Genomic DNA, 15,271 nt, shown 5'->3' with positions numbered 1-15,271 from the left:
TGAATTGAAAAAATGTGTCTAAAGAAAAATTTGCAAATGCACAGTTATATATATATATATATATATATATATATATGATTGAATAAAATTAATCCAATGACGTTGGATTCAAAAACAAAACAAAAAAAAAAACAAAAAAAGAAATAAGTAGAAATAAAAATTGTATTTACGTGAAAATAAAATGAATTGGTAAATGAAATAAAATTACTCCGATAAAAAATGCTAGTAGTAAATCAATGAAGTTAACAAAGTTTTCCCTGTAAAGTGTTCACTCTCGTTAATTCGTTAATTTATCGATCGATAATAAGAATCGTTTCCGGAGTGTAAATCCGAATGGAAAATAGGATTGGTAGTACTCGCCGCTTTACCGAACTAACGAAAATTCTAATGCAATTATACGAGTTAGCTAAATATAGATAGACAGATAGAAAGATAGATAGATAGATAGATAGATAAATAAATAGATAGAGAATTGAGGATAGACGGTAGTAGAAGGGTGTGTATAACAAAATTTCCTATCGTTGCCACAGCTGATGCCATTTCCGCCTTGTCGCATACCAATCACGTTTCCTCCTTCTGATTTCCCTCCCCCACTCCCCATTTCCCTCTTTTCAGTCCCCGCAATTCACTATCCCTTCCTCTATCCCTTCTCCTCCTTCTTCTCGACAACCCCTCGTTCATTCCTACCTTCGCACATTTTCTCTCCCCCGACACACAACCGTTTCCCTTTTCATACCGTTCGTGTTCTTGCCATTATATGGAAAAGTGGCTCTCCTTTTTCACCTTTCAATCATCATCCATTTTATTATCCTAATTCACGTGGTATAATACGATGTATATTTTTCGATATTCAAATTGGACGGAATAAAAAAAATGATTTGCAAACGTTGGTTATCATCGTAATTGAACAAAAAAAAAAACAACACAAAAAAGATAGTAAAAGGGTGAAAAGATCTAGGATATATTTACAGTTGATTTTTGTCTTTTAAAACAGTCTATACTATACTCTGTTATAGGGCTGTTAGGGGTGAATCAATAACGACGTCGTGTGCATTCGTTCACGAGTCTGCTTGAAATAAATCAAATAAACCTCGTCTAAAGATTACAAGAAAGAGAAAGAAAGAGAGACAGAAAGAGAAGAAAAGGTAAGGTAAGTTGAGAACCACTGTTCCTCTCTCTTTCTCTACCTGAGTAAGCTATGAGAGAAAGGTAGAGGAGTCCTCGTAAAACCGAGCGAGAAAGCCGATCGCGTTGAAGTTGAAGGGGATAGACGAATGAACAACACAACAGCCAACACACAGAGTTAGACAGTCTACTGTGGCCCGTATAAAGAAGGACACCCGATATATATATATATATAGGAAACCCATAGAAAGGAAAGAGAGAAGGAAGAGAGGATGGCATTGTACTCCTAGTCGTTGTTGTCCTAATAATCACCGGTCGTTTTTGTATCGTAGTTAACATCGTTATTGCTGTTGTCGTTGGTTAGTTGGTTGGTTGGGTTGGTTGGTTGGTTATTGTGACGGTTGTGTCGAGGCCGTTTCCAGGTGGCATATAGGTAAAAAGAAGGGGTGGGGTGGGGTGGGGTGGGGGCTATGAGTATGTGGCCCGTTTAAATAAGGACACCCGATACGTAGAGAACCCATAGAGAGGGAGATAGAAAGAAGAAGAAGAAGAAGGCATTATACTGTTGGTCGTTGTCGTCATCATAGCAGTCCCCGTCGCTGTCCGAGTGGTGTTGGGGCCGTTTCCAAGTGCCAGCGGTGTTTCATCGTTGTCGTCGTTGTCCTCTCTTTTACATAAAACTTGTGCGCGTGTAATTGAACCTTTACGTCAACGTACCGTCTTGGTTTTGTTCATACGATGAGTCAAGAAAAAGAAAGAGAAAAAGAAGGAAAGAAGAAGGTCTCTTTCTCGTAGAAGACAAATGCCCGATGTTGAAGTTTCCTTCTACCTTTCCTTTCCTTTCCTTTCCTTTCTTTCTTTCTTTTGTAACGAATATACGAGGAATATACGTGGGAAAGAGAAAGAAAGATAATCAGAGAGTTGGGGTTTCAAAAGAAGGAAAGAGAAAGACGCATCGAGAACTGCAGTGCGGCGCGGGGATAACCATATATACCCTTTCTCTCTTTCATTTCACTCCCTTCTAGCAGACGAGGACGACTCACAGTCGGCGAAGTAGTCGCTTTCGGAGCAGTACCACCACCACTAACTACTACTACTACTACTCTACTATTCCTTCAATCTTTCTATCTCTTTCCTTTTCCTTTATCATGTTTTTATAGTACCTAATTGTAAGGAAAAGATATAAAGAAAGAGAAGAACTTTAGTTGGAAGTGGTGGGGAACATAGAAAAATTTCTGAACACATTGTTCATACACACAATACACACATAGTTGAAACGTTAGGAAGAGAAAGAGAAGGAGTAGGACGCTGTTAGGTTCGACGAGTAAAGTGCACCGCGTGTGTGGGTCGGCTGGACGAAAGGAAATCAAGAGAAAGGGAGTGGGAGAAAAGGAGAAGGAGAGAGAGAAAGAAAAAGAGAGAGAGAGAGAGAGAGAGAGAGATGAGCACGTTCTCCTCGTACAGTCGCGCGAACGAAAGCCAAATGTGTACGAGACACTGGCAGAGTGTCACATACGAGATGTAAAGTTTAACAAGATTTTCCAACCTTAAATCGTGTGTATGTGTGCGCGAGTGTGCACGCATGGATGCGTGTAAATTGTGTGTGTTAATATCGCTACTGTTGCTGTTGCTGTTGTTATTGCTGTTGCTGCTATTAAAGCAGCATATCCATCAACATTTGGTCGATTTATATGTCTAACCCCCCACCAGACTTTCGTTTCCCCCAAATAGAAACTAGACCAAAGCGCAAATCTACGTAAGTATATATTTTTATTATTATTTTTCCAACTTAAACAAATATAAATTATATTTCAATAATATTTGTCCTTTATTTTACGTAATGTTTGCGTTTATTTCTATAAAGTAAAATAGTGTTTCATATATATATATAGATAGAACGATAGATAACAATCGTAGGATTCGATTTGCGATGAATTCGTTTGTTTATTATTTTCTTTGTTTTTTTCTTTCCTTTTTCTTGCTTTTGTTTTTTTGTTTTTTCTTTTTGTCGATTGATTCACGAAACGTCGAGACATTTATTTATACCTGTGTTACGTCATTTTATTCAATTTTGTATTAGATTGATCGGAAATGTAACTGCTGATTTGATTTATTCGATAAAATGTTTATTTTTTTGTCACGTCATATGTAAAATAGTGGTATTTTTATTTCTTTCTTATTTCTTCTTTAAAACCGGCACGAATTTTATAAGAAATTATTGGTGCTATTATGCACTATTCAGTTTTTTTTTTTTTTTTTGACAAAATTCTTATTAAATTTAAAATATAATTTTTATTATTTGTTTAATATATTCATTCTCACGAATTATCAAAAGTTCTATCATTCAACAACATGATTTTTTCGGATTTTTTCACGATAAATAATATACTCATTTATTCCGCGTATATGTATGTGAATGTATATGTGTCTCCATGTTTATTATTGTATATCAAAGCGAGAGTATACAGACAAACATCATAGTTTACGATAATCGTGACACAGAAAGGATACGTGAAAATTCGGAAAGATCAAATATTATCGTATATTCACATTCGAATAATTTATTTAAAACAATTGAATCCGTTATTCATATCGTTTTTAAATCAATCTATCGATCGTTATCGTTCGATCAAAAGAAAGTTAAATGTAATTCAAAATTCACACTGTTATAGGATTTGAATGATCGAATGAAAGAGATTGGGTTTCTTTTTCTTTTTTTCCTTTTTTTTTTACAACCGAACGATAATTTTCTTCCTTTTCTCCTTTCCCCCCCCCTCCTTTGTGTCGTATTCTTCCTTCTTCCTGAAACATCGTCACCATAAATTCGAAATACAAAAGGGCAAAGGAAGCTTTTAACGGTGAAAAAGATGAGCGATTTAATTTTTTCTTTTTTTTACCTTTCTTTTCTTTTTTCCATTATCTTTTTTTTTCTTTCGTAATTTTAATTTAATTTAATTTTATTTCATATATATTTTCTATCCTTATATTTACCTCTCTCTGTCTGTATTTTATTTTTTTTTTTTTCGTTTCATCAGTTTCATCAGTTCGACGGATTTTTCTCGGCAAATGTAAAATCGAAATTACAAAAATGTCATTCGAGTTGGATGAGTAAAAGAGTTGTAGTAGTAATACTCTCTCTCTTATTTTATTTCTCTGTTCAAACGAAAACACGAATTTTTTCATGCTGTAATAAAAAAAAAAAACAAAAAAAAAATTGTCATCACTCGTACAGAGAGTTTCCCTTAAAATAAACGTAAAGAAAACCTCAAATAAATGCGTGATTGCAATCGTCAAATACATAAGCTAAAGTAACAGAAAGATATTTTAAATCCCATAGTGGTCTTTGGATTTCCCCTTTGTTCACATCCTTATATACTGGGTGTCGTATTCTGGCATGGATGCGATAAGAACAAAAAATTTGCTTAGAAAGTCTGTAAAGCTGATCTTTTACTGTGCGTTGGTTGGTCATGAGTCACGTTTCGTTGTTAAAGATAGGATCGTAGAAATACATACTCATTTACAAATACACGTACAGATTAACACACACTTACACATAAATAGATAGTTCCGAAAGTTTCTTGCCTTTTTTAGGCTTTTTTTTGTTTTTTCTTTTTGTTTGTTTTTTTTCTTTGAAATAATCTAACAATAAGATTCATTCTAATCAAATGTATTTTCTGTATGTATCTTGGTATAAATAATTCGAGTACGAATGTGCAACCCCCATAAGAAAAAAAAAACAAGAAAAAAAATTAAATGAAAAAAGATTTTGAAAAAGAAATCGTACAATTTTTATTTCAACAGAATGATTAAACCAATCGCGGCTACCGTTGCATCTGGGGGGATGGAAGGTGGTGGACCTGGGGGTACAACTGAGGGAAATGCAATTAACGGTGGAGTTAATGGCGTTGGTCATTGCATATGTGTCGTTGGTAATCAACAAACGACACCAACAGCATCTAATACTACACCTAACGCTATGTTATATTACAAAAATACATGGTGGAGAAAAGTTGCACCCTGTTTGGCATTTCTTGCTGCATTTTCAACCGCCATGGCGTTACTTCTCGTCTGGAACGAAGCTGCCGAACTCAGGTAAAAAAATTCAAATTCATTGCAAAAATGTGGTGCGTTTTAGCTCTTTGTAGCACAGGAGATTTCAGATAATAAAGTAATCCCATGTTGCATAGAAATTTGATGTGAATTTGAAATGAAACAAAATTGATATAGATTACGTAATGTAAAACCATAAAAAAGAAAGAATGATAACCAATTGTTTTGACGTAAATAAGACGAAATATAAACTTATGAGAATGCAGCTATTGCAATATTTCGAAGTGAGATTAAAAATGTTCCACCGTGTGCATTAAGGTGCATCAAAAAGGTGGGGGACACTTTTAATCCCACCATGCTTCAAAGAGTTTAACGCGTTAATCTTGTGATTTGACAATTATTTATTATCATCATCCTTATTTCGAACACAAAGTAATCTGTTCGATTAAAACGGTTGCTTTTTTTTTAACTACGTTTCCTGCCAAGTCGTTTTTTTGCGTACAACTTGTCGTACAGACTATTTGATTTTCATTATTCATTAAATGAATATATATCTGCGTATACTATTTATGGTATACGTAGCCTGATGGTCAAGTTTAACCGTGTACTATAATAATGGTACTATATATATATATATATATACCACGTGGCATGGAACGCGTTAAATTTCGTTTCAACAAAACGTGAGATTGAATTGTATTGGATTTTTGAAATTGAACCGTTCGATGTTACAGGAGACAAGCTTTCGATGCTAACATGACCAGGGATTACGTGCTTTATAGCGTTTCCATGGATAACCCACAACTAATCGCTTATATACGTGAGGTCCATTTCAAACCGACTACTCATCAAGAACTCCTAAATGCTACTCAAACATCCGAAGAGAAATACGTATCTAATTCGATGCAAAACAAACGTGAAGGTGTCTACGTAGAATATATTAGTAGGGTGAGAATTATAATTGCGTTCAAATAATAATTAATATTACAAACTATCCTTCTTCTTATTTTTCTTCATCTTCTTAATCAAAGTGAAATAATTATTGCACTTTGTTTTATATCAAAATGAGATTTAACGCTACCCCACTTATATTGGAATTATGTTTATTCTTTTATTCTGTTTTTTTTTTCTTTTTTTTTTCTTTAGATAGGAGCAATGTCCAGTACAGCTTGGCTCGATTCGAAATTGAATTGGAATGGCGTTTTGATTTTAACCGATCCTAGAAGTTTCTTCGAAGCACAAAAAAGTAGTCGCAATTCGAAAACTCGAGTTATTCATTCTTGTCTGAGTAACGACAAAGTTATCAAAGAAGTAAGATTATTTTTTTACGTTTTAATCTTGAACCAATTTTTTTTTGTTTTTTTTTTTTTAAATATATTTTATAATATTTTGAATTATATTTTAGATAACGTATCATCAAGAATCCGAGGTTCAAGTTACTAAATTAGGAGAAGGCCCTAACAGTTTGGTATCGTCTGACGAAAGTTTACCAACGACCAGGTTAAAATGTTTCCCCCTTTATAGTATACTCTTAGCCTACAATGTTACAACTTTAGATTACTTGAGTCTCGACAGTCCAGATATTCAAGATGGCCAGGTAAACTTAAAATTTAAAAATAATAATAAACAATATTTTTTATTTCATTGACATTTTGTCTTTTACTTTAATTTCTACTTTTGTGATTTTTATTTATCATTTGTTTTTATCACGAAACAGGTTCTGGATACAATACCATGGGAAACTATAAGAATATTAATACTTTCCATACGTTGGAATACGCATTACAGTACGACGGAAACGGACAATCTCATTGACAAATTAAACAGCAAAAGATACAAACTTGTTGGAACTACTGACACTGGCAAGAAAATCTTCATTTACAACGCCCTACTTAAAATCTAATTTTAATTCGAATTAGAATATAGGACGGGTGGGTGGGTGGGGTGGATTTGGAAGGGGGAAAGGTCGTTATCGATCATTTATAAACACATATTACTAATGGACACATTTTTATGCGTGTAATTTTGACGGTTAACTGATTATAACGAATATTTCTTTTTCTTCAAAACAAAACAAACAAACAAAGAAAAAAAAAAAAGAAGAAAAAAAAACATATTATATTCCGTCATTCGTTACAAATTTTAAAATTGTTTCTGAGTAAATTGTACAAGAAATTTGTTCTTTTTTAACAATTTTTTTTTTTTATTAGTTTATCGTCACCGATTACGCGCACACATAACTAGGAGAAGAAGAAGAAAAAGAAGAAGAAAAGAAAAGAAAAGAAAAAATCAATGATCTATGATCGAACGTTGTAGATCATTTAGATTTTTTTTTACATTCCGAACGAAATATCAAAATTTGATGAATTTGATGATACTCAGTCTCATCTTATTTTCAATTATATCGAACACCAAAGTATTTCTCGTAATCGACTATACGATTATGATCAAAATAATTACGACGATGACTATTTAAAAAAAAAAAAAAAAAAAAAAACACAGTTATATATTATAATATTTCTTTTCTTTTTGTTCATTGATTGGTTGGTTTCATATTTTTCCAATAATCATAATATCGTTATTATTTGTAAAACGAATAACAAAACGAATGTGATGATGATGTGAACGATCAATGAAAGATGATTTTTAATTTTCGTAAAACTTAAAGTTCAAACAAAAAAAGAAATAACACAAACGATGACAAAGAGAAACTGACCTGAGCTTATGTTAAATTAAACCTTTTGGTTAATTTAAAATACTTTTGTGTTGAAAGATAATTAAACGATTAATTAAGATATTTCTTTTCAAAAGACGAATAAAGTTTATCTAACGCGATGCCTTATTGACTTATTCACATAGAGACATATATATATATATATATATATGTATATACAAAAAATAAAATACATATGAATGTACACATACACACATACACAACACACACACATACATATATATATACAGTATGAAAACCAAAAAGTTATGAGAAAGAAAAGCTTTACCTTAAAATCTTTTTTTATTTTTTTTTTCCTTTTTTTTTTTTTTTTGTACGATTTTACTCAGTAGGTTCAATATAAATATATATACATGTATATATACATATCTATTTTTTGTTCTTTTTTTTTTTTTTTTTTTTAATTATTACAGTAAGCTAACGTAAGTTATAATGTAATAAAAAAAAAAAAAACCATTGAGAAAGTTTATTTTTTTTTTTAAGACGGATTGTATATTTTATATTTTATTTTTTTTTTTTTACTCATATTTTTCTTCTTTTTCATTACGAAGACAAGGAAATAATTGAATTGGTTTGGCGTCGATAAATTAAAATTAATATATGTGTAATTAGTGCGAAAGGATGAGAACTAATGACATATTAAATGTTTATACAAAACAAAGAGAGAGAGAGAGAGAGAGAGAGAGAGAAAAGAATGAGTGAGAGAGAGAGAGAGAGAGAGAGAAAAGAATGAATGAGAGAGAGAGAGAGAATGAGACAAGAGATGTATAGTGATAATTCGGGAAGTTATTTCCGAATACTCTCAAAATTATTGGCCTTATTAGTATCTAAGATATTATTTTCATAAGGGAATTTAGAATTTAAGATATTTTACCAAGTAGCAAAGATATCGTCCAAATAAAATGCGAAAATAATAATAAAATAATTTATCAATTTAGGATTAAAACAATATGTATGTATCCCACGGGAGCTTCGTGATACAACGAATGATTTAATTCTATAATTTTAATTCGTATAAAATTAATTCCATACTTAGGAAAAAAAATTTAATCTACGAATTATTAATAATTTTTTTTACAGATTAATTATAATTTAAACGAATTTAATTTACATTATTTGATAATAGATTATCAAAAGTAATGAAAAGACAAAAATGTGTGACTCTTGTGTAGTTAAAGACAATTTTTGGAAAGAATTTAAATACATTTCTATTTTTGTTTTTGTTTTTGTTTTTTTTTTGTTTTTTTAGAATAAATTAAATGTTTTTTTTTTTCATATTTGATGATAAAAATCTGATATTGTTTCTTTTTTTTTTTTTTTTTTGTTATTCGTTCCCTTGTGCATTTTTATGTATGTGTATGCGAAGCTCACGTAGATCGTCCAAATGGGTAATGTTTATTTGATAAGATCTTGTTATATTCTTCGTAGATCATTCCATGATTCGCCTAAATTTAGACTCATACATTTTTGCTACTATACGAGATTTGTTTGTGTATGTTACATTCGTTTACACCCATATCACAACACAACTACCAACCACCTTTTCCATCTCCTTTTCCTTTTTTTTTCTTTTCTACATCATTTAGATTGATCTTAATTTTTCTCTTTTTTTGTAATTCCCTTTCTTCGTTTTCTTTTTTTTATTTATATATATTTTTTATATATATATAAGTTGTATCATTGACATAGAAAAAAAAAAAAAAAAGTAAGGTTTTTTGTGTACCTTTGTTTTACAAGAATGCGTCGATATTTCTTTTTTGATAATAATAAATATAGTCCTTTATATTTGCAATCAAGTTTTTTTTTTTGAATGATTACAAACCTTTGTTTTACAAGAATGCATAGATATATTTCTCTCTTTTTTTTTTTTGAAAATAATAAAAATACCCTTTATATATTTGCAATCAAAGTTTGTTTGTATATGATTACAATTCATTTCTTTGAATATACCTCAATATTATACATAATATATCTAGATAACACCGTTTAAATCACGATATCGATAGTATACGTTTTAATATAAGTAGATATATATAATATATCTATTTACTATTTGCAATTAGATCGATGTTCATTCAATGCCATTAATCGTTGAGTAAATCTTCTACCACACTCGTTATTATTGGCTTTTAAAGCTGTGATAACGTGTTGCTTGCTTGCTTCCATGAAAAGAGGAAGCAAAAGAGAAAGAGAGAGAGAGAGAGATAATGATAGTATAAATCTCATTTTTTTTTTCATTTTTATATTATACTTTTCTATATTTTTTTTTTTTTTTTTTACTTCAATTTTTTCTATCCTGATTCTCTTTTTTTTCCTCGTTTTTAACTCGCTTGGCAAATCAAAGATAGATAATGTATATACGAAAGATGAAAGAATTATGATAGCAATAAGTCAACTATTCAATATTTATCATAAAAGATTTGTTGACAGATGAATCATTTTCATTGCCATTATCAAAAGTATTCATAGGACGGATCTCTTTTAAAATATAATTGTGACCAATCTTTTTTTTACTCTTACTTTATTATTTCGTTCTTTTATAATTGTGCCCATAATTATATAAAAGTGGTCTATGTCAAAATTAAAAAAAAAATAAAAAAAAGATGAGTTTATTAGTTATTACATACCAAATTATTTTAAACTAAATAAATTCAATGTAATTTTCACGATATTGTTAAATAATCGTTCGATAATGTTTGTTTTTTCAATATTACATAGAATTTCATATAATGTTCAAATAGAAATCTTGAAATATTTCGAAACAAGAGATACATGACTTAGACCACTTTCTTAATTATGGGCACAATTATCCTATGAATATTAAAAAGTGTTGCATTTGTATTTGATTGTAATACCGTAACCAATTTACTTTGTTATTTTTATTTTTTTGTATATTATATAGATTTAATAGAAATTTTCTAACACCGTAAAATATAGACAAGACGACCCATTTATTATCAAAGTAATTAAAGGAGTATCAACATCTTAACAAAAGTTTATTTAAATAAATTACTTGAACGTCGTGATAACATTAATTAACAAAGTATCTCTAATGAAACAGTTTTACAATTTTAACTTTGTTCATGCAATTACTCCACTTTATATAAGATTACATGAGTATTAAATGTTATCTGTTATGAAAATAATGACAATAATCATTGACACGATTCTACTTTACTTTTATTTATTTGTTTATCAATTTCAATCGAGAGATTATTTTTTTTTATTAATTTTAAGGTAATAGAGAGAGAGAGAGAGAGATGATAAAGTTCTCTTAAACAAAATTGGAACTTCATTATCGCATAAAGGAACAAAATCAATTAAATTATTAATTATAATTAATATAATTACATAATATATTAATTCATAATAATATATATTATATTTTAATTATATTATAAATATAATTATTAATTATAATAATATATTATATATATATATATTTGTTTTTGTTCCACCTCTTTCCAATGACGGTAGATGATAACTTAGATTAGTGATAATGTTGGTTTAGATAGTGGCTACAAGTATGTAATATATGATATGCGATTAGTTTCGTTCTCAAAGTGTCCATTCGGTATTCATCTAGCGAGTTTGATTAATCCGAAATATGTAGTGATGACCAATTATCATAATTCATATTAACTTCATTATTCTAAAGTTAATTAGAATCACGCGGTTTTTTTTTCGTAGTCTCATTTTTTTTTAATTATTATTATTAATTTTATATTAGTTTTTTATATTTCGATCCGTGTGAAAGGATCGGTGTAAGGAATCGGTTTAAAGATCGGTATTCGATAAAGAAATAGAAGACAAAAAAAATTAGGGATAACTAAAAATCGTAAAGTGTACTTTGTCGTTTTTTCAAAGACTGCAAGGAAAAAAAAATCTGAAGTAAAAATAACATGGAGGAAACTGGAATGTTAAACGGTGCACCCGTTCGTCAAGATAGCAACAAACTTTGGCAATACTTCGCTGCGACTTCTGGTATTTAAAAAAATCAAAATGAACACACCATTGATCAAACATCTTTCTTTTTCTTCTTTTTTTTTTTTTTCATCAGAACGAGTCTAACGATTTCGATCGTTTTTTTTTTTAATTAATTTTTTACTCCAATGTCCATTTGAATGAATTTCAAAAAACAAACAAAAGTTTTAAATGAAAGAATATATAATATTTGATTTGAATTTATTTTTAATATTTTATGAAAGTGCAAAAATTGATCGATTATCGTATATCTCATCGGAAATACGTCCACGTAGTCTTATCAAGAAGGATTATATTTACCCACTTCGAAAAACACGTAGAAGAATAAAAGAAAAGAAAATCAAAAGATAAATAATAGTTGATTTCCCGGATAGAAAATTTTCCAATAAATTTGTTCCATTTATTTTTCCATTTCTTTTAATAAATATATTCTGTAAAAATGATGTTTTCACAGTCAAACATATGTACAATTAATTTCTATCTCTATCTAAACTCGATTTATATTATATTATATTATTTTTTGAGCTTTGGGCTTTTTGGAGTGGTCTTACCTTCGTTAATAAAAATACTGAAGAATAATAAATAAAGCATAATTTTAATTGAATATTTTTTAGCATGCTTATTGGCATTGGGTGCTGGTACAGTAATGGCATGGACAGCACCAGTACTGCCACTTCTTTACGAGTCCGACAGTTGGTTGGTGTTGTCAAAAGATGAAGGTTCTTGGGTTGGTTCTTTAATAGCATTAGGTGCAATGATAGGTGCATTACCATCTGGAAAAATGGCGGACATGTTGGGACGAAAAAAATCTCTGATGTTATTGGCAGTGCCATTTATAATATCTTGGCTGATAATAGTTGCAGCATCGCGTGTTTGGATGTTGTACCTTGCCAGATTTATCGTAGGAACGAGTATAGGTGCTACTTGCGTATTGGTACCAACTTATATATCTGAAGTTGCTGAAACATCTACCCGAGGTACATTGGGTGCTTTCTTTCAATTATTTTTAACGATGGGTATACTATTGGTCAATGTATTGGGATCTTTCGTTAATTACACGACATTGTCTGTCATCTGTGGGCTCGTTGAAGTTGCCTTTTTGACAACATTCTTTTGGATGCCTGAATCACCTCAATGGCTAGTGGTAAAATACATTTTTTTGTTGTTTACAAATTCAATTAAATGAAAATCTAATAAGCTAACTATACTTAAAATGATATTCTGCAATATCACAGTCGAGTAATTTGCATTCATATAGTTGTTGTATTAATATTACTTTAGTCAACGAAAGGGGTTTTGAATAAATTATTGGACTATTAATATTGTTTGTTTTTTTTTTTTTTTTTTTAGAGTAAAGAAAGAAAACCAGAGGCTGAAGTAGCGATGAAAGTACTCAGAGGTAATTCATACAATCCAAGCGAAGAGATAACGATAATACAAAGAGCAAAAGACGAATCGAATTCTAGAAAATCATCAATTTTTGATATTTTTCGTACGGCCGGTTCTAGAAGGGCATTTATGTGTTCTTGCGGTGGTATGATATTTCAACAACTATCAGGAGTAAACGCAGTTATTTTCAACACTTTAGAAATTTTTCAAGCAGCCGGTAGTTCTTTACCGTCCGATGTTGCTGCCATTATCGTATCATTAGTTCAGGTTATTATTATTATTATTATTTATTTGTTAATCATTTAAACGATCTATAGTTTTTAATGAAAATTATTACCAATTGGAATTCAAAGAATTGAAAATAATACAAACTCGTTCAAAGTTTTTTCTCCATGTTTTGTTTTACGAGCTTAATTTTTGTTATCTTTTTTATTATTATTTTTAGGTTGTAATGTCCGGTGCAGCAGCAGCGATCGTTGACCGTGCTGGTAGAAAACCATTGCTCATGTTGTCATCAGGATTTTTAGCAATTTGTCTCATAGCATTAGGCATTTATTTTAAAAAACAAAATGACGGTGATGACGTTAGTTCATTAGGTTGGTTGCCATTAGTTTCACTAACACTTTTCATGGTCGCCTTTTCTATTGGGTAAGTAAACGAATGAAATGCATATATATTTATATAAACTGTTGATTTAATTACAATTTTTATATATAAAAATTTAGAGTATCACATTGTTAACTTCGTAATTGTAGAATTATTTTGTATGTTATTATAATTTTTCTAAATAGTTTAGAATTATATTAAATCAACATTTTATAATAAAGCATGGATAAAGTTATGCTTCGCATGGACAAAAGCATCCTAGTAATATTTATTTAATTCAATCAAAATAATTGCAAATTTTTTTACGCGATAGGTTGGGCCCAGTACCTTGGATGTTAACCGCTGAATTATTCACTGCCGAATTAAAAGGAATTGCTTCTGGCATAGCTGTTACCTTAAATTGGTTTTTGGTATTTTGCGTGACGAAACTTTTTCCATCGATGACCGAATCATTAGGAATGGGCGGAACATTTTGGTTTTTCGCTGTTATCATGGGAATAGCCACCGTTTTAACGTTTTTCTTTTTGCCCGAAACCAAAGGGAAAACTATTCAAGAAATTCAAGACGAATTAAATGGAATTTGAATTTTAACGATCATTTTAAATATTTGATGGAACTCAAATAGTCCCATTGTGCACATTTATGTATAGAAAAAAAGATTTAACACTGTTTTAAAAAAAAGCACTGACGTGCTTCAATAAGTTAAAAAGTATTGTTGAATTTTTTTTTTTTGTATTAAATCGATTAATGTTTATCGTGATATTAGGTCAATTGTACGAAAGATTTTTATAAAAATTTGGAAGAATGCAATTTTGGACAATGCCATAACCTTTGGCATTCCTTTGAAATGTTCTCTTCGTAATTTTTTATATTTATGATTAGAATTAACGAATTTAAATGATATGCTTATATATCGAATAAAAATACACTCCTTTTTCTACGTATAAGTTTATTTTAACACGTTATAAATCCTAAGCTTCCTAAAATATACTCGTAGCCTTTTGTCTCGTAATAGTATAGCCATTTTTTTTTTTGCAAAAATAAACGATGATAATGAGAAATATTACCGAATAAAATAATAATAATAATAATAATAAAAAAGAATTGTCTGTTAAATTTATTAATTGGTCGATAATTATTCGATAAAAATAATCTATCGTTAAGCGTATTTGAAATATGTTTGTTACGTTAGATAATTCAATAAAATAACTATAATTACTTTGAAGTCACGTTAGTCAAAAAAAAAAAACAAAAAAAAAATAAATAAATAAATGAAATTTATGATACTTCATCTTCGTTTAAAACTTCCATTCGTTGTTTAAATAATAATTGACAAAGATAAAATTTGTTTAAAATCAATTATTAACGCTAAACTCTCATCGC

The 15,271-nt window shown here is 29.9% G+C and overlaps 2 protein-coding genes across 2 annotated transcripts; both read left to right on the top strand.

Annotated features, from left to right (window-relative positions):
* The first annotated feature begins 61 nt into the window (after positions 1–61).
* Positions 62–11,076, top strand: LOC107072794 (EGF receptor activation regulator Star). Its single transcript, XM_015333010.2, has 6 exons — positions 62–2,881; positions 4,927–5,217; positions 5,910–6,123; positions 6,322–6,486; positions 6,581–6,772; positions 6,893–11,076. The coding sequence occupies exons 1-6, from the start codon at positions 2,817–2,819 to the stop codon at positions 7,076–7,078; spliced, it is 1,113 nt and encodes a 370-aa protein (XP_015188496.1). The 5' UTR covers positions 62–2,816; the 3' UTR covers positions 7,079–11,076.
* A 342-nt stretch (positions 11,077–11,418) lies between these two features.
* LOC107072810 (facilitated trehalose transporter Tret1) lies at positions 11,419–14,835 on the top strand. The gene is made up of 5 exons (XM_015333057.2): positions 11,419–11,893; positions 12,508–13,037; positions 13,244–13,549; positions 13,728–13,930; positions 14,202–14,835. The coding sequence occupies exons 1-5, from the start codon at positions 11,812–11,814 to the stop codon at positions 14,470–14,472; spliced, it is 1,392 nt and encodes a 463-aa protein (XP_015188543.2). The 5' UTR covers positions 11,419–11,811; the 3' UTR covers positions 14,473–14,835.
* Positions 14,836–15,271: the final 436 nt, after the last annotated feature.

This window comes from Polistes dominula, unplaced genomic scaffold (genome assembly GCF_049000335.1).
Source record: "Polistes dominula isolate Pdom_NZ unplaced genomic scaffold, Pdom_raw_medaka contig_11, whole genome shotgun sequence".
In the NCBI taxonomy this organism is placed as follows: Eukaryota; Metazoa; Arthropoda; class Insecta; order Hymenoptera; family Vespidae; genus Polistes; species Polistes dominula.
The sequence above is the reverse complement of the archived record's forward strand: the minus strand, read 5'-3'. Positions and strand labels throughout refer to the sequence as shown.